Source organism: Odontomachus brunneus, unplaced genomic scaffold (assembly GCF_010583005.1).
Source record: "Odontomachus brunneus isolate Ranch 3 - 2012 unplaced genomic scaffold, Obru_v1 Obru_scaffold_006, whole genome shotgun sequence".
Classification (NCBI taxonomy): Eukaryota; Metazoa; Arthropoda; class Insecta; order Hymenoptera; family Formicidae; genus Odontomachus; species Odontomachus brunneus.
Genome location: NW_022639456.1, coordinates 3,319,675 through 3,337,515, shown reverse-complemented (window position 1 = coordinate 3,337,515; position 17,841 = coordinate 3,319,675). Strand labels below are relative to the sequence as shown.

Sequence of the window (17,841 nt, the reverse complement as noted above, 5' to 3'; positions counted from 1 at the left end):
GTGTGAAAAAAATTTTAATGTTTTACGTGCAGTAAAACTTGTCGCGATAATATGCAGCGATTAACATCAATCTTTCATTGTAAAGTACATCGAATTCATTTATATGTCGTTTACCAAGAGAGATTGAAGAACCGTGAAATGTATTATTACGTCACGTGAACAGCGGCGTTAATGGCTGCGGCGATGATTGACTTACGCAAGAAATGGAGTGCATTGACGCTGTAGCTATCAATGGAGAACATTTTAGTACCACGGAAAGCCACGTGACGACCTGAGTAATTCGCAAAACGCGCTTTGCCAATGCGTGTGTTTTGCTGTCGACTGCAGCTACGACGGTTTTTATTTCCATTTACTGCTTTATCCTCGTGCTCTTAGAATTGTCCTTAATTTAACATTTTTTACGGTATGCGGAAACTTTGCTTTTTCGTCACGCAAACAATATTTAGCCCGTTCGTATTGCGAACATTGAGTGTATCTCCTTGCAATGAAAATACACTTGTCTCGTTCTACGAGCCGGTTTATCTTGTGCGATGTGATCGAGGTCGTTCTTTCTTTTTCTCTTTATGATTCAAGTTACGTTGATAAGCCGAAAGTCAAGTATCGCAGATTTGAATCAGTGCGACGGCGTACCCGATCTAATCGCGAATAATACACGGTGTACTTAATGATTTTACGAGGCGATACAACGATCTCCTGATTTCGCAATAGATAATCCATCTCGATAACAGCTGTCGATGCGGGAAAACCTGCATTTATTGTAAATTGTTTCTGAGAATAACGTGATCGCTGGCGTGAGCGTTGTAAAAAAAAAGCTTCGTCTACAAGAGAACGCTCACTCTCGCAGACTTCACGGAATTTCACGGACAATCCCAATTAATTAACTCTGGCGAATGATTCTCTTTCTTGCTCACAGTTCTGGATACTGAAATAAAAACTGGAATTTTTTTTAATCCCCGTATATTGAGGGGAGGGGAGCGGCTTCGATTAAATAAAAGCAGAAATCATATACTCCACTACAAATGCGTTTATTCTCTGTCGAATTAGTCAGATTGATCGATTGATTGCTTAAAAATTCCATTCTCTAATCGATGTCAGAGTCTCAAACGCGCGCGGTAAGACCATCGCGCGTTGATCAACGACTCGGTTTCGTTGTCTTATAATTGTCATCATAACACCAATTGATGCTTAATAAGAGCAAATTTATGATGATGGTTATGGAGCGTGCCGTATGCAATTGCGTATTTCCACTTGATTCACCAAGGGGAACGGTTAATTAGTTAAGTCATAGTGTCCTCACAAGAGACTGTATCTCTTGTCAACAGGCGACTCACCATCATGGTACCGTTTATCGGACTCGCGCTTATCGAGAGACTTTGTAGCGAACGTAGTCGACGAGGGAACATTTAATTTGGTGAGAGATTTAATCAAAAAGTTCATGTTGCACATAAAAATATATAGGGAATACTTATTGCACATATAGTATGTTTATATATAATATATAGATCTATAAATGTAACACGTATCTCTGTCTCATATTACGAGCCATTTATTTTTAGATCTGTTTTTATAGATAAAAGAATGGCGAGACCGAATGTGAAGCGCATGATCTAATTAATTAAGGAAGGGATGTATTATCGATGATGATCACCAAAGTCAGGTGAGAGTGATATGTTAATTATGTAATATTAGTTCACGATTAGCGCGAATACATTTTCAATTATCGGCTATTTTTGAGAAGATTTCATTTAACTTTGTAGATCTAGTATAGATAACACGGTGTTATTGTTTGAATATTTGTTACATATTATACCCGATAACAAATATAACAGAATGCTTTGATAAACTGTACTCTTCTTAATTAAACTTTACGCTAATAATTTGTTACAACTTAAAATTTAAACACTATCGACATCTTCAATAGTTGTTTTATTTTCTAGGTAATATTTCTGGTTAAGAAGTGCAGAGGTTTATCCGACATAAATATATCTTATTACAAATAAGGATAACTGAGATATTTGAAATTACGATAGTAAATTTAAATTAATATTCTTTTGAATAGTTTTATGACACATAATATTTTTTTCACTTTTTCACTGCAAGTTATCTATTTGTAATATGTGAATCATGTGACTAAAACACGATAACATTATCTCGATCATTTAAAATGTAGAGTTCGGTGCGCCGCGAACCTTCATACTCGAACGACGAAAACTACTAGATATTGTCATGAAATAATACGACGTTTCGAGAGACGTACAAATATGCCGGTAAATTTCTCGAAATCAATAGATAAGCATGGTGACTACTCACAATAAAACGTGATTATCTCTGCCATTTGCGGACCGACTGCCTTTAAATAGATAAACATATTGAGGCGTAGCTTACAATTTCTTTTCCTTCGGAACTCCGGCACATTTTACAGCGTGTCTCGCGTTTTCACCTGATTTCCTTTTCGAACTTACAGCAATTATCTGTCGAAGCGTAATGCTGACAAGGGGGCTACACCGAGCTCTCGTGTCCCGTTTGTTTCCTCGTTCGTGAAGTAGGACAGTTACCGCGATAAATATTAAATTCGCAGGCGTAACGATGACGAGTGCTACGGTGCGCGAAATTCAACACGTCTACCGCAAATTTTCCGTTCCACGTATCCAGTCCGTTCTGTTCTCCTCCTTCTCCTCTTTCTCCTCCTCCTCATTTTCGCAGCTTGGCAAGGTCAAGCGACTACGAAATCAGGTCCAGCTGTCGGAAACGCACATGTAGTAGTTCGGAGGCGAAGGCTACGAGGTTCTCTTGGCACACGTATCTGTGGATGTCCACTTATTGTTGGAAAAATAAAGTAATCGTTGTTTTTAATGATATCAAGAAGCGCCGAGATAAAAACGATAATGGGAAAAATAGGTTCTATTAACATTTAACGTTGGAAAATATCAGAAGCAAATACTTATTAAGTACAAAATGAAGAAAGAAATCACGACAAAGAGTTAAGAAAAAAATTGCACTATTTTCTTGGATTATCTCGAGTGTTTTTTCTTGGGTGAAGCCTGGGATACAATTCTTTCTACGTGACCTTAAACCATTTTAGACTCTACCGTGTAACTCTCTCTTTCTCTCGTGTCATTGCATTTTTCCTCGGAGCCGCGCGATATCTCCGCGCGTTTAGGTATTTAAAACGCCAAGCTCCATAAATGTATTTTGCAAGTGCGCCCGAAGATTGACGAAGCTCACTTTCTTCGTCATCGGGCGCGCGCTATCTTTATCTTCCCTCTCTTGAATTTTTCTTGCTCAAATAACTACCTTGTCTCCTGTCGTGTCCATAGCTAACGATATTTATCAGCAGCTGTAATTGATCGCAGAGAAAAGCGCTCGGTGAACGCTTTGCGCTCTGTTGCGCCGCCAACTATTGTACGGATTTTCTGTTGAACGACACTAAGCGCTTTACGTTTTTTCAACGTGTTTACGGAGCGGTCGTCATTTTTGATAGCATACTTTTGTTTGACTCCGCTCCGTAAATATTGGAAGAGCGTCAAGCGCTCGTTTAGCAGGATATCTTATAGCAATTGATAGCGTAGTGCAAAACGTTCATTGAGCACTTTACTGAACGCAACCATTATCGATAAACATTACTGTCGCTTGCGACAAAAACAGAATGTTAAACGCGTTATTTTCATGTATTTCATACATAATCGCGAGATATCGATTATTGTAAATTCGCAACGAGATATCGATACATCCGTCATCGATCTGTTCCTTCGATCCTCGGAGCGGCAAGGTTTGCTACATTCTGACGGAGTCAAAGTGACTAAATTGTCAAGGGAATATTATACTCGGGTTGCGCCCTTACTTTGCTAGAGTAGAAAAAGAAGCTGACAGAGAGAAAGAGAGAAACAGTCGTTTCTGTGGAAGAAAGAGAGACGAAGGAGGGAAAAGGCCGACAGGAGCGGCTGTCGAGTGCGCGTTCGTAGAGTGGGGATGCACCTATCGACGAGAGAGAGAAAGAGAACTAACCTCTCCCCACGCTCGCGCGCTAGAGGAAGCGTTTTGTACAGCTGTGTGCTTTTCATACTCAAGATGAAATACATACAAACGTGTCGTCAGGCGAAGAGAGAATGGAAAGAGAACAATTACGAGAGAATGCAAGGAGCGCAGGTAAAAAGATCAAACAGCTAAGACGCGCGAACAAAAGAGAGAGAGAAAGAGAGAGACAGAGTATACGATGTAATAACGACACGTAAAGGGTAGGGAGAGGAATATCGTGAGGAGGGGATGACGCTACGATACGAAAGAAAGAGAGATCCGACGCCCCTGCGTGACACACAGCTGATCAGTCGGCTTGCGACGCACGGACGTTCGCGGGTACGTAGGCGGTGGTGGTGCGCGGAATGACGGTGCTTTGACGACGGTGAGTTGGGGAGGTTCATGTGTGCGTATCGCTGTCGCTCCACGTTCTCTATGCGCCTCGACGACGGCGACGACGACGACGGGGACGACGAGGACGACGACGACGCAAACTTGTCTGGCGCGAGCGGACGGACGTCGGGTCGATTGACAATCCGACGGGGTCTATGACTGAAACGACAACGGCGAAGAACGAAGGTCGAAGCCGAGGAGAACGAAGGTGGAAGTTCGACGAACGACTCGGGCTTACGGCGAGGAGCCACCTCCTGCGGAGTCGATTTCGCGAGCATTGACGCGTATCCCGTCAGGCCGCCGTCATCCTCGCGGCATACACAGCCTTAAACATAATTGGAGGCACGCACGGGCGTGCGCGCCAAGTGATAAGGAGGGTGTCCTAAAAGAGGTAGGTATTGATATAATACAAATAAATGGAAGGACAAAAAAGACGGAAGGGAAAGGCGACGTGGCTGTTGTTTCTTTTCCCTCCTTCCTTCGTTCCTTCTCTCTTGTCTCTCTCTTTCTGTTTTTCTTTCTCTTTCGCGCGCGTCTGTCACGCGCATCGTCTCATTTTTATTCATCCATTTACATTTTTTTTCTCTTTTTTTCTCGCTACCGTTCACTCACATCACATCTATGTATGCATATTTATATATAGATATATATATATATCCTGCGACCACACGATTAGCCCCGACGTTTTTATCCGCCAGCAGTGTACACAACCTGCATGTGTGGTGTGTATGGTTGTGCGCGCAGTGAGCCGTGAATAAAGGTCGATGACGATGCAACGAGTTCAAGATCAGGACAATGGGATCAGCATCAAGTTCGGTCCGGGCAAACCCCGGAAGGGCAACTACAAGCTGGTGTCGCAGAACTCCGTCAACGAAGGCGGCTTCAACGGGACCAATAAGCTAGGTGAGCAACGTCACTACGATGGTTATTTAAAACGCGCCTGGAACAGGCGGATCGTTCGCTTCCTCTCCCGCGAAGATCTTCCCCTTCCGAGAAAATCGGCAATCACAACTCTTTGACGTTCGACCAACGAATTTGAAAGTAACATCTTAATCCTGAAAGTGACATCAGCATTGTTAAATTTTGCCACTATTGCTTGGGAAACAACACGCTATTGCCTTTCGTAACTGAGACGTAACGAGAGTCACGGGTGTAATGATTTTTTTTATCTCGACGCTCCAGTCTGATGTTATTGGTGATCTCGACGCGGTTCAAAGGCATGTTGTTGTTCCGCTTGGGCATATGCGTGTTTCTCACAATTTTTTTTGTAGATAAACCTCGATTTCGCTTAACGATGACTGTTGTTTTCCTCGATTTTGTATTATGCAAGGTACACATATTATATATTATTAAATTACGTATATTATACGATAGTAAAGGCGGCCTTTGAATTTCATATACCAAGAGGTGAATGCGGAGCAGTGTAATGTTCCACGTGAATCATTTTCGTCCTCGTGAATTACCGATTCGATCGCCAAAATTATGACATATTCTTGCCGCGCGTCGTTAGGAACTCATCTCGGTCTTGCGATCTTGCAATTCTCGTGGCGTATATATATGTAGATATAGATTTTTTTCTTACAGGTGGATTCATAATCTCTTCATTGTCTTTTTTCATTTTTATACCGCTTCATCTTTCGTTCCTAATAATTGACCGTTATAGACCGGTCTTTTATAAATAGAAGGGCCAAATGAAAAATTGGCGTGCGAGCCAAGAGGTAAATTGAGTAAATGTAAAACAGCGATCACAAAATGCTTCGTACGGTGCCAACGTTTGTCGCTACAACATCCTCCGTTAGCTCGTCCTCCTCATTGGTTCAGACATAACGTACCTATCGACAATTTCATTATGTGCACGCCCGAGAAAACTTCTCATCGTTGACAATCGTTCTTAGACGACGAAACGCATCGAATACACGGAGAGTCCCATCGGGAAGGCTGCTATATTTACTTAGTTTCGAAAAAGAAATTTTCATTCTGTTTCTCTTGAGACACACAACGATATTTTAAACTTTCATATTGTATGGCAGTTTCCAAGGAGAGGAATCGAAGCGATCTTTTCCTCGGAGAAGCAAGAAGAAAAGAATCTCGAGGACACAGGAGTAGAATATTCCGCTTAAAAGGAGTCCGATTACGCTAATTGGATTCTTGTCGACTCCTCTTGAAGCGTCTATTATTCGAGCGTCCGCATAAAAGCAAGTCAGCCGATACGTTATAACGGATATGACTTCCGCGTGTGAACTGGTCAGCATTGGTGTTACAATGTCGCATATTAATGAATGTTGCTTTTTGTTCGTGACGCGAGAAATTGAAACATTTTTTTGTTTGCACGTAAACAAAGTTCCTATTTTATTCTTTCCTTTTTTAACATACATCGGCATTTTTTGTATTACGTTCTATGCGCTTATTACACATTATTTTAACAATTGTCCACCTGTTCACAGTGTCGTTGAACAAGTTTCATTTCTCCTCACTCGTAAGTCAATACGAGAGGAGGAAGCTAGTATCATTCACGATCCATTAACATATCAATTTTCATGTTCTTATCGTCGGAACAGGTTTCTACAAAGCACACATTGAGAGAAGATTAGTTATCATTTGATCATTGTTTGACTAATTGCTATCGTTTGCTCAGTTCGCGAACTGTTTACACAGGAATTACTAATGTGCAAACTGTTGTTCATTTTCCCGTATTCCGTTTACAAATGAAACAACTATCGGCAGGAAATTCGTCAGAAGAACATACGAATTTCTACGCCCTCGTGATTCTCTTCGCTAATCTTGCCAAGATCTTCGAATATTCCACTATAAATCATAAAGTTTATACAAAAGAAATTGTTCGTTCTTCTCTGATATAAAATGTAAAGAGATACAAAGTCTAAAGTGCTAAGCTTTCGTTTGCATTTACAGAGAAAGATGCGAAGGAAGAAGAACAATTAGTCCCACCGGACGGCGGCTGGGGATGGCTGGTGCTCCTGGCCTCCGTTATGGTCAATCTCCTTATTCCAGGCACCGTCAAGTCTTTCGGAGTGCTGTTCGTCGAATTCCTCGAAGTATTCAATGCGTCACCGGCGGCAGCTGCATGGATACCAGCGCTTTGTTATTTCCTGTACAGCTCACTGGGTAAGAACTCAAATCTTTCCATTTGATATCGTTTCCTCTATTGAATCCAGGATCAAGCAGGTTCTCTCTTTGTTTTAGGTCCACTCTCTAGTGTACTTTCTGTCAAGTTTTCTTATCGCACAGTGACTCTGTTAGGAGGAACATTCGCCGCGGCGGGGATGATGCTGAGCTATTTCGCTAACTCTGTGGCCTTCTTATGCGTTAGGTAATTTGATTTTTTTTTCTTTAAAACCGTGCTTGGCTAGATTGGCATATGTAGAGAATATCTTCAAAAAATCGGTGTCGCAATTTCGATTATGAATAAATGAATAAAAATTAAATGAAACTTCTCTCTTCCGGAGTCTTCTACAATTTCTGCCAATTTATCATAAAATATGTACAAAATAAATTATTCTTCTCTAATATAAAATCTAAAACACTTTTGTTTGATTAGTAAAATTTCTTCCTTCCAGGACACAAATTCGTATTCGTCGACGTATTTAAATATATTTCAAAATATTTGTTGCACAATTCGTTGCTATTATGCAACGAATATACGTGAACATTTTTACGTAATTATCTCTTTGCTTCTAGTTATGGTGTACTGGTGGGTACGGGAGCAGGACTGGCGTTTCCTCCGACTGTATATATCGTGACATCTTATTTTGTACGGCTACGAGGACTCGCCAACGGACTCTGTATATCCGGCAGCGCGCTAGGCTCGATATTTCTTCCGCCTGTTCTCGGTTTTCTGCTGAGAGAGTACGGTTACAGGTAGGCTCATCGTGGTTAAAAAATGCTAGTTAATTTCTAGCTGCAGCCAGATGCGGGCTGATAAATATTCGTGAGTTATCAGGCTACACTGTTACGGAGCATGATACGACCGATTATCTTTCGTTTGTTCGTTTTCAGAGGCGCGGTATTGATTATGGGCGCCGTTACGTTGAATGTTTGGGCGAGCGCGCTCTTGTACCATCCAGTGGAATGGCACATGGTACCAGCACGGCCATCAGCTGACTGTAATGAACCCGATAACGGGGAGACCATGTCGGCGACCGTCACCAGTAGTCCCGAGCAAACAGAAAACGGTAATCACCAGTTACTGTCGTCCAATCAGTCCAACGAAAAAGCCGCGCCGATCGTGCCGAAAAGCGCATCGAGCGTCGCCTTGGAATACTACAAGAATACACCGGTACAGGGTCGCACAAGAAAGATCAGCATGCCCACTGGGCGCGAGATCAGCGGCCAAATGCATAGCACACCGACGTTGCACACCGTACCGGAACGTGGAAGTGTCCTCGATGGCAGCGCCAAGTACTCCAAGGCGCGTTCGCCGCTGCAATCGCCTAGCACGTCGTCCTTCAACTACGTCAGCACACCGTATCACGGCAGCACGTTATCAGCACTGCACCCGGAACGCGCGTCCACGCTGACGCTAAATGCGATCTCCAACACATTCTCCCGGAAAACGACTGAACGTCGTAACAAGGAAGACAACGAAGACCACAACCGGAACAAGTTCTTCGACTTCAGTCTACTCAAGGATCCCATCTACCTCGTCATCCTCATTTCCAATTCCACCAACGCCGTCAGCTACACCAATTTCGTTATACTACTGCCGGCCTACGCCATCTCTCTGGGTTTCGATAAAAGTTCTGCGTCTTTGTTATTGTCCATTGTGTCTATGTTAGACCTAGTGGGTCGTATCGGTGGCTCTGCCCTCTCTGACATCAAGATCATGCCCAAACACTGGTACTTTGTTGGTGGTTTACTAGCCTCCGGCATTTCCTTGGCTATTCTGCCCACTTCTAACACGTACACCATGCTCTCCGTCTACTGCGGCTTCTTCGGATTAGCGTCTGGGATCTACGTCGGCATCACTGCGGTCATCATGGCCGACATGCTGGGCACTGAGAAGCTCACTTCGTCCTACGGCATTTCGTTATTCGTCAATGGCGTTATTCAGCTGGTGGGGCCGCCAATTTGCGGCCTAGTATTCGAGCAGATCGGCAGCTACGGCCCGATTTTCAGTATACTCGGCATTATCCTAGTGGTGGGCGCGTCTCTGTGGGGCACCGTGCCGTTTATCCGAAAGAGGCAAGCGGCGTTGGAGAAGTCCGCCAAGATAGACAAAGTATAGTAGACCAAATATAAACGAAGCACAGTATAGCCGTAATAAATGACTGCTCGACACACGGCACTTGGCGCACATGAGCTTAACTACATGGTGACTTGAATGTCATCATGCTGATGATGTGTATGCATATGTACGTGCGTGTGTGAGATGAAGAATAGAAAGAAAGATGTCCGAAATTAAACTGTGATGTTAACGTGAGTGTTACATATACTGAAAACGACAGCAGAGTTTTCGGACTGAGCGAGTTGAGCGAGCAACAAAATGAGACTTTGAACTCTGAAACGTCGATAATTATTCGGACATTCAACTCAGTAGTCGCTCAGTTCTAAAACTTGTCTCGCAAATCGTCTATGATTAGCGTGATCGAGCGTTGAATGATTATTAACCGTAGCAATTACATTTATATCGCCAAACAAAATGATAAATGTGACAAAATTTTCTTATATTGAGCACTCTTGTACCAATCGTCTTGAGTAATTGTAAATTACGACTGTATTTATGTGACTTGTAATTGTATTTGAAGGAAAATTGAACTTTCATTTCCTTCTACAGCATTAGTATGTATTTTTTTTAGTTGTATTTATTGGTGAAAATCACTAAGCGTGATTGTTATCACGTTTATCGATAACTTCCGTTACTATTGCATGCATAGAGTGGGATAATTCTATCATTTACGATCTTATTGTTATATAAAACGAAACGCTGCATATGTATTTTCATAGCTTCACAAAAGGAATATAAGATAATTAACGAGGGAACACCGTGAATCCGAACTCTTTGATTTTGATACACTTTTGTGAGTATGTAGAGTAAATCAATATATGAATAACGGTATATTCCATTTGTACCCTATCGCTATTTAAAAATATGATATGCACTCTTAAAGTAAAAAGGACGACTCCACTTTTTCGTATATTATTCTTAAATTAAAGGAGATAGAAAAAAATTTTTCGAATAAAAGTTTAATGGTAAGTTAAGTGATGTAAATTGACATAAGTATAAATAAAAAAATACCTATAAAAAATTTTTTTACAATAGAAAAAGATATTTTTTATTTATACTTATGTCAATTTACTTAACTTACCATTAAACTTTTATTTGAAAAATTTTTTTCTATCTCCTTTAATTTAAGAGTAATACACGAGAAAGTAGAGTCGTCCTTTTTATTTTGAGAGTGTATATCATACCTTTAAATAGCGATAGGGCACAAATGGAATATACTGTTATTCATATATAGATTTACTCTACATACTCACAAAAGTGTATCAAACTGAAAGAGTTCGAGTTCGCGGTGTTTCCTTGTAAGATAAATAGCTTCATTTTCATGCAAAGGCGATGTGATGTCGCAAAGTGCAATCTAGTATTATCATACACACGTATATTATCACTTTATGTGCCAGATTTTATTTTTTTATGTATTGCTGTATTAATAACAGCAGTATTTTTTACATCTGAGAGACCCCATGGTATATTCTGAATTAAAACGGGATTGAGATGTGAACGATACGAGAATGAGATGCATTTAATGTAAGTCTGTGTACTTAGGGCGATAAAAATAGGAGTACTTAAAACTGGGAGTACTTAAGAAAATAAAATTTTAAGTTGTGCACAGATACTTAAAGTTCCTTCCGCATATCTTTAAGGCTGAAGCTCTTAAAAGATGCGTAGATGGTTTTATCGTCTTTTGGGAAGTGTATGAAATATAAATGCAACGATTCACTTTATGTTACTAGAAACCGAGAAATTTCGGCTACTAAAGTCATCTTCATTTTGTGTCGACGATCTTAGATACACATGATTATCGATTTCATCACATTTATCACGATGTATACGCTATTAAAATCGACGTCAAGGATGCTCCGATGTGTGCATCCTCATGCGTTGTGAGATACATTGTAATACATTTTCGATAAGAGCGGATTATTTAGAGAAATCATTTTCGAGATAACTTTTTTAGAAACTGAATGTCATGGAGGCTTCTTGCCTCGGAAACCGTAAAAAAAAAGTAAAATCTCCTGCCTTATATATTAGATGAAAGAAAATTATCCTCTCTGAAAGTAACATTTTCCCATCGATACAAAAATGATATATTCTAGTTTTACTCGAATACTTGGCGACAAGTAAAACAGCGATGCTAGTTGCTCTGGGAAAAGCAACTACGGCATAATTTAGCACACGTACCAATTTCGTCTCTGATAAGTTTAGAATAAAGTAAATCTATGCATTAAATTGAATTGTACGTAAATATGATCATGATGCTGGAGTGATTGGAAATAGGCCCCATCTACCAGAAAACCATTATCTCATTTACCAAAAATGAAAATACGCATCGCGCCTTTCGACAGAGGCTGTCTTTTCCTCGCAATATATGCACGAAAATATTAAATAAAAGTAATCTATATGAAGTGTAAGACTTGTAGTTGTACGAAGAAGAAAAAAAATGATATATCCGGCGAGATGTAGGCTTTAGCCGTTCTAGTGTTAACGTCGTGCTCTGGCGCTCGGAAGAGATTTAATCAGTTCGCTTGCCAATCGAGCTCTTTCGAAATCCGTCGGATATAATGCCTTATGAGTACATTATAAATAGTTCTTAAGTAATATATAGATATATATAATATATATTATGTTTATAACTCTATACAAATACATAAAATAGAAAAAAAAATATTACAGATGAGTCTTTTGATATTTTCCTATCAAGTCCTTACATACTTAACTGGTTAAATAAAAAAAATTTCTCCTTTATTTTATTATATATATATTATATATATTTATACTGTGTAATGGACATATACTTTACACTTACTTTTTTGGACTATAATTATGATCTAAGTAGACGTGGTTACTTTTCTTTTGAAACAGGCTCAGCAGCTTCTGGAGCATCTCTGAAGTTGGGGAATTGTTCCCACGGTGCCGCTAATTCAAACTTACGGAATTCCTGGGTCAACTCAAGTGGCTCAACTACTATTCTCTTATGTTCGTCGTCGTATCGCACCTACAACGAGAAAATCAACTGTTGGAGAAATTGGAAGAAAAGATTTATTATGTCCCGCATTTATTATGACCACATTTCTTTACGATAATTAAAGAAGTCAGTTTAATTGAATAATCACCTCGACATAACCACTGAGTGGAAAATCTTTTCTCAGTGGATGACCTTCAAAGCCGTAATCTGTCAGAATCCTACGGAGATCAGGATGATTTGAGAAAAACACACCAAACATATCCCATACTTCTCGTTCATACCAATCAGCAACTTTAAATACGCTGTAAATGGATTCAATAGGTGTCAATTCATCAGTATAAGTTTTAACTCTGATACGTGAGTTGTACCGCAATGACAGTAGATTGTAAACAATCTGTAATAATAAACATGCTTCATTTATACTCAAAACTCAACAGTGTTTTGATTTATATCGAATATATGTAAGTACCTCAAATCTGAATTCTCTACTGGGTACATCTAATGCAGTGATATCTGACAGATTGACAAATTGTGTATTATGATGATTCTTCAAAAATGTAAATGTAGGAATAATCCCATCAGGGACAATGTGCAATTCCAGCTCATCGCCAGCAGTCAACTGAATTTGCTGTATGTACTTTGGCAAACAATCAGCAATGTAATGACCAAAATTTGTCAAATGTTCAACATCAACATGACTTGATTTGCGTACCGTAGCTGTAACAACATTAAAATAAGTGAGGATTTTAATTATGTTGTTCTGTATGTTGCTATGTATATATAGAAAAGAAGATTATTTCTTTCTTTTTAAGAAAGTTATTTAGAACAAAATTTAGAAATATTCTAATATTTTCCTAGTAAACTCTATCAGACAGGATACATAAAGTTTATTTCAGGTTTTCAATCCAGTGTTTCACGAAGTTACATTTTTCGAACAAAAAATTATTCTACATACGACGAGATTCCGTTTTTCTCGTTTCCTCACTAGTGGTAGTCGTAGTGGTGTTCCATCGCACCGACGACGGAGAAGTGATGGCATAACCTATCAGGCAAACATATAGGTTATTACATAATTTGGTAAAAACGTCGTACATGCGAGAAAAATCTCATTACGTTTTGAAGTGGCGATTGACAAATTCCGCGACAATTTCCAACAATTCCTCAATATTGACGTCATTTTACTGCACAATATTCACACTGTTAAAATATAACCACAAACATATCAGAGCATATTTTACACTGGCCTATTGAGTGCCGACACTGTGTCCATCTAACGTTCACGTACAATACTACTTATTTGTAAAACAGGAATGTCTTATCGGTAAAAGTAGAATGGTAAAAATATTCACTGAACATTGTAGAATAAATAATGAATCTTAGATTAAATCGTCTGAATCGAGTTCTTATTTTACTACAAAACATGTTGTTCTGATATAATTATAACTTATTTTAATATAATATACATTATATATTGCAATTAATATCTTAAAAATAAAGGTAATAATTTTATATTAATAAATTTATATAATATTACAATATTAAGAATAGCTGACGTACAAATTTTGAAGATTTTCGATAATAAATTATCGCATTTATCGTTGTCAACTAGAATGGATAGTTTTAAAAATACTATGCCGTTCTAGTGTTTGCAATTCCACGAGGATAGTAGCTATGGTATGCCTTAATTGATGAAACTTTGCCAAGGACAATTCAAATATTATACATTCTCCTGTATTGAAGATCCATTCCATGATAACGTTTGGTTCCAACACTCTATTTAATATGCTGCAGTAGAAAAAAATACACACATATATATATATATATATATATATATATATATATATATATATATATATATATATATATGTATTTATTGGTCTCACTCTAATAATTAAAGTATCTGTTTAAAGTTTAATTTCTTACTTGGAAGAAATAATAATATCCACACGCCATCTGCATGATATCAACTGTGGATTAAACTTAGTCCTTTGAATTAAACCTGATAGTAAATCAGACTGTTTTGGACCATAAATAACAGAAGATAAATCTTCTATACAATCTGGAGCTAATCTATAATATATAAAGGATGATATATGTATATCAAAATATTGCAATTCACATATAGAAAAATTTCATATAATCTTTATTGATAACATAATGAAGTCTGATACTTTTTGATTATATCGTTACATCATGATAGAGAGATAGAAAGAAATATAAATAAGGTGAAACATTTAATATATATACTTACTTTAATTCCTCCAAACATTGCTTGAACTCTGTAGGTTTAATAGTATGGCACTGCAAACGAAAATGTGTTTTCAAAATTGCAAGAATAGCAGCATAATATTCATCTATATCATCTTCAGGTATATTATATTTTTTGCTTATCCGCTCCAATATACCTTCTTCTATGTGTTCTAGCTTTATATCTCTTACTGCAACTGCAATTTTTGAGATCAATAACATACATATATATATTTGATATTTATATTTAATTAAATTTGTATCTAAGAACTAATCTGTTACTCACGTTGTATCAATGGGCGAGCAAATGTCTTCTTTAATTCCATTAAATATTTTGTCTTGTTTCCTAAAACGCTTAGAATTTGCGTTTGAAAAGAGGTTGCCATCTCTATTATATTGATGTTCAAATAAATTAAATGTCAATTGATTTCAATTGAATTTAACCTAAATATGAATAAATGTAAATTTTAATTAGAAACGTAAGATGAATTGGCGTTTGATTAATTTTTTTTCAAAAGTTTCTTTATTTTCTTAATATTTCAAGGTTTTTATTCCTCGTTAGCAAATAAAAACAAAAGTTTATTCACTCACTGTTCGGTTGTGCTACTGAGATTAAAAATTTTTCTAACTTATCGTTGAGTCATACTACTTAGACATTAAGGTGTCTCTAATGAGATTTTTCTGGACGCCGTTAGATGGCGTCACGAGATTGTTAAGTCCTGCTCTACAATAAGTTATGTAGGATTCATACTGCGTCCGATATCCAATAGAAAAACAGCTTTCTAATAGAGAATTCAATTTTCTATTGGAAAGCTATTTTTTTATTGGATATCGGAAGTCGTACGTCGGACATCGGACGCAATGTGAATCCTCCATTAAGTAATTAACCAATCTATTGACTCCTGATAACTTTTGTCGTATCGAAAATAAAAGAAAATCGTACTTGTCTTGCTTTTGTTTTGAATAAATATTATATAGTTTTTCGTAGAGTGAATTTTTGCCTTCGCAAGAGGAGAGCTAATAATAGAAATACTGCATTTTATGTGTGATAATATCTAGTTATTTAGTGGCTCGTGTGCGATCTAAAGTTACTATTTTGAAAACACTGTCGATGACAGCGCGCTCTAGTCGGTGGGACGATTTTTTGTACCCTTGAACTAGCATTTTTATTACACGGCTGATCTCCTTCTCGGTACATACACATACGTCATACGTAGGTTTATATAGGATATGTGTGTGTATGTGTATGTACACACAGCGTTTCCTACTAGGCGACAAATGTCTTTCGCGTAATCGGGACGTAGAACCGATTAGAGGTTCCTCGTTCCGCAACAAAACCCGCAAAAACTCGGCTGTTTCTCGCGCATCGTTTAACTTTCGTTCCACGTGCATACGACAGATATACATATATGTACACTGGCGCTCGAATAGATCGCGTATATACGTACGTATATTTTTATAAGCTTGGTCTTGGAATCGCGAAATGCTTTTACTCGCGATTGATTAACGCCACTGTCTACTTGCGCCCAGGGCTCGAATGCTAATTGTCTCGCGCATTTGGTAAGAGTGAAAAAAGTGGAGGATTAGAAATTTATTGATAAAGTGTTAGTGCGATTAACGTGAAAGAATCTTGTCACAATAGCCGTTGTGTTTTAACTCTCCAAAATGATATTCAATTTTGTGTGGGCTGTCTTCGCACATTCAGAATTATGAGAAAGAGCTTGAACATATTTCGTCCAAGATCTCGATGCCGTTTTGAGGAAGGAACGATTCAAAGAGTCGTACGTACGTTTGACATGGTTTACCGAATCCTGCATATAAGGTTTTACAGAAACCATAAATAAAACGTATGGATTGTATCATGAATGTAAGTATACATATAGTTAGTAACTTTTTTAATGTCATATTATCCTAAATTAAATTACTCACGGATCTCTTACTATAATTGTATAATATATGAATATGTATAATATTGTATGCCTCACAATGAATGACTTTGCATGCTCAAGGTACAACATTGTTCTTGCGGTATCAATGTTTGCTGTCATTTTAATTAAATCTGTTATATTTTCTATAATTTGTAGTAATTATGCAAATATGTTTCTCAATATGGTAGTTCTAAAGAAAATACAAAATTAGGTTGCGATAGCGATCAGCCGCTGTCTTGTTCCTTCTTTTGTGTAAACTATTTTCAGAATATTTTATTCTGCATTATTCTGGCACACATACACACAGTAGATGGCAATTTGATTATATAACTCATGTTCATGGATTATTGACCTGAAAGTTTGGTAAACTTGTTTTTGATGACATCTTTGGAGTGTAATTATACCTTTCTCTATCTATTTTTGGCTTTAAGTGTTGAGCAATATAAAACTGTCTTGACTGACAAGAAAGTTTTCTTTTTAGCTACACTTTCTTATATTTAACACATAAGATATACCATTTGCATTTAGGAAAAAAATTATGTGAAAAAATTTAGAAAATACAGCTAAAAAGTATAGTGTTGTATGACAAGATAATAGTACATGTTTTAACATATTTAACTCTTTCATTTGACAAATATGTTGTTTGAAAATAATTTAAATGTAAATAATAAACAAATGCTTTTACAAATTTTTTATTACTAATGATTAGCAGCATTTATAGCTTACTTTTATATAATAACAATGTATTGTGTGTGTATATATACTTTCATAAATATATTATTGAGATATATGTATATAAGTTTATAAAACTACTGTGTGCTATGTTTAATTGATTTTAAATTAATTATTTAGTAACTTTATGCAAAACTCCTGGAAATAATTTTCTACCATAATACCCTGAATTTTATTACATTTATTCCATTCTGCATTCTTATACCAGCTTGCAAAACAAAAAAAGATAAATGAGCCATAATTATATATATATATATATATATATATATATATATATATATATATATATATATATATATATATATATATATATATATATATAT

The 17,841-nt window shown here is 37.5% G+C and overlaps 4 protein-coding genes across 11 annotated transcripts in view; 2 read left to right on the top strand and 2 right to left on the bottom strand.

Moving 5' to 3' along the window:
* Positions 1-1,004: 1,004 nt before the first annotated feature.
* LOC116851749 (NADH dehydrogenase [ubiquinone] iron-sulfur protein 3, mitochondrial) lies at positions 1,005-13,891 on the bottom strand. 4 transcript variants are annotated; one of them, XM_032831496.1, is made up of 6 exons: positions 13,725-13,891; positions 13,567-13,653; positions 13,081-13,328; positions 12,760-13,005; positions 12,453-12,641; positions 1,005-2,816 (listed from the first exon to the last, which is right to left on the bottom strand). In XM_032831496.1, the coding sequence occupies exons 1-5, from the start codon at positions 13,786-13,788 to the stop codon at positions 12,489-12,491; spliced, it is 798 nt and encodes a 265-aa protein (XP_032687387.1). In that variant the 5' UTR covers positions 13,789-13,891; the 3' UTR covers positions 1,005-2,816; positions 12,453-12,488. The 4 variants fall into 4 exon arrangements, with proteins under 4 accessions (XP_032687387.1, XP_032687378.1, XP_032687403.1 ...); XM_032831487.1 differs by having other exon boundaries at positions 1,005-2,803; XM_032831512.1 differs by lacking the exon at positions 1,005-2,816 and adding an exon at positions 5,310-5,462.
* LOC116851742 (monocarboxylate transporter 9) lies at positions 5,131-9,649 on the top strand. The gene is made up of 5 exons (XM_032831476.1): positions 5,131-5,310; positions 7,318-7,530; positions 7,609-7,735; positions 8,104-8,283; positions 8,422-9,649. Exons 1-5 carry the CDS (start codon positions 5,172-5,174, stop codon positions 9,647-9,649), a joined length of 1,887 nt encoding a protein of 628 aa, XP_032687367.1. The 5' UTR covers positions 5,131-5,171.
* Positions 13,892-14,037: 146 nt separating the features above from the next.
* Positions 14,038-15,545, bottom strand: LOC116851760 (COMM domain-containing protein 5-like). Of its 2 annotated transcripts, XM_032831527.1 has the most exons (5): positions 15,450-15,545; positions 15,145-15,302; positions 14,863-15,055; positions 14,535-14,681; positions 14,038-14,396 (listed from the first exon to the last, which is right to left on the bottom strand). In XM_032831527.1, exons 2-5 carry the CDS (start codon positions 15,242-15,244, stop codon positions 14,213-14,215), a joined length of 624 nt encoding a protein of 207 aa, XP_032687418.1. In that variant the 5' UTR covers positions 15,245-15,302; positions 15,450-15,545; the 3' UTR covers positions 14,038-14,212. The 2 variants fall into 2 exon arrangements, with proteins under 2 accessions (XP_032687418.1, XP_032687425.1); XM_032831534.1 differs by lacking the exon at positions 15,450-15,545 and having other exon boundaries at positions 15,145-15,399.
* A 493-nt stretch (positions 15,546-16,038) lies between these two features.
* Positions 16,039-17,841, top strand: part of LOC116853173 (tyrosine-protein phosphatase non-receptor type 4) — a 9,487-nt gene continuing 7,684 nt past the window's right edge. Inside the window, exons 1-3 of one of the 4 annotated variants that reach the window (XM_032834112.1) lie at positions 16,040-16,302; positions 16,389-16,725; positions 17,054-17,180. In XM_032834112.1, the coding sequence (XP_032690003.1) occupies positions 17,165-17,180 (16 nt within the window). In that variant the 5' untranslated portion in view covers positions 16,040-16,302; positions 16,389-16,725; positions 17,054-17,164. Of the gene's footprint in view, positions 16,726-17,053; positions 17,181-17,841 lie in introns of all 4 variants that reach the window. The other 3 variants (XM_032834119.1, XM_032834115.1, XM_032834123.1) reach the window with 3 other exon arrangements.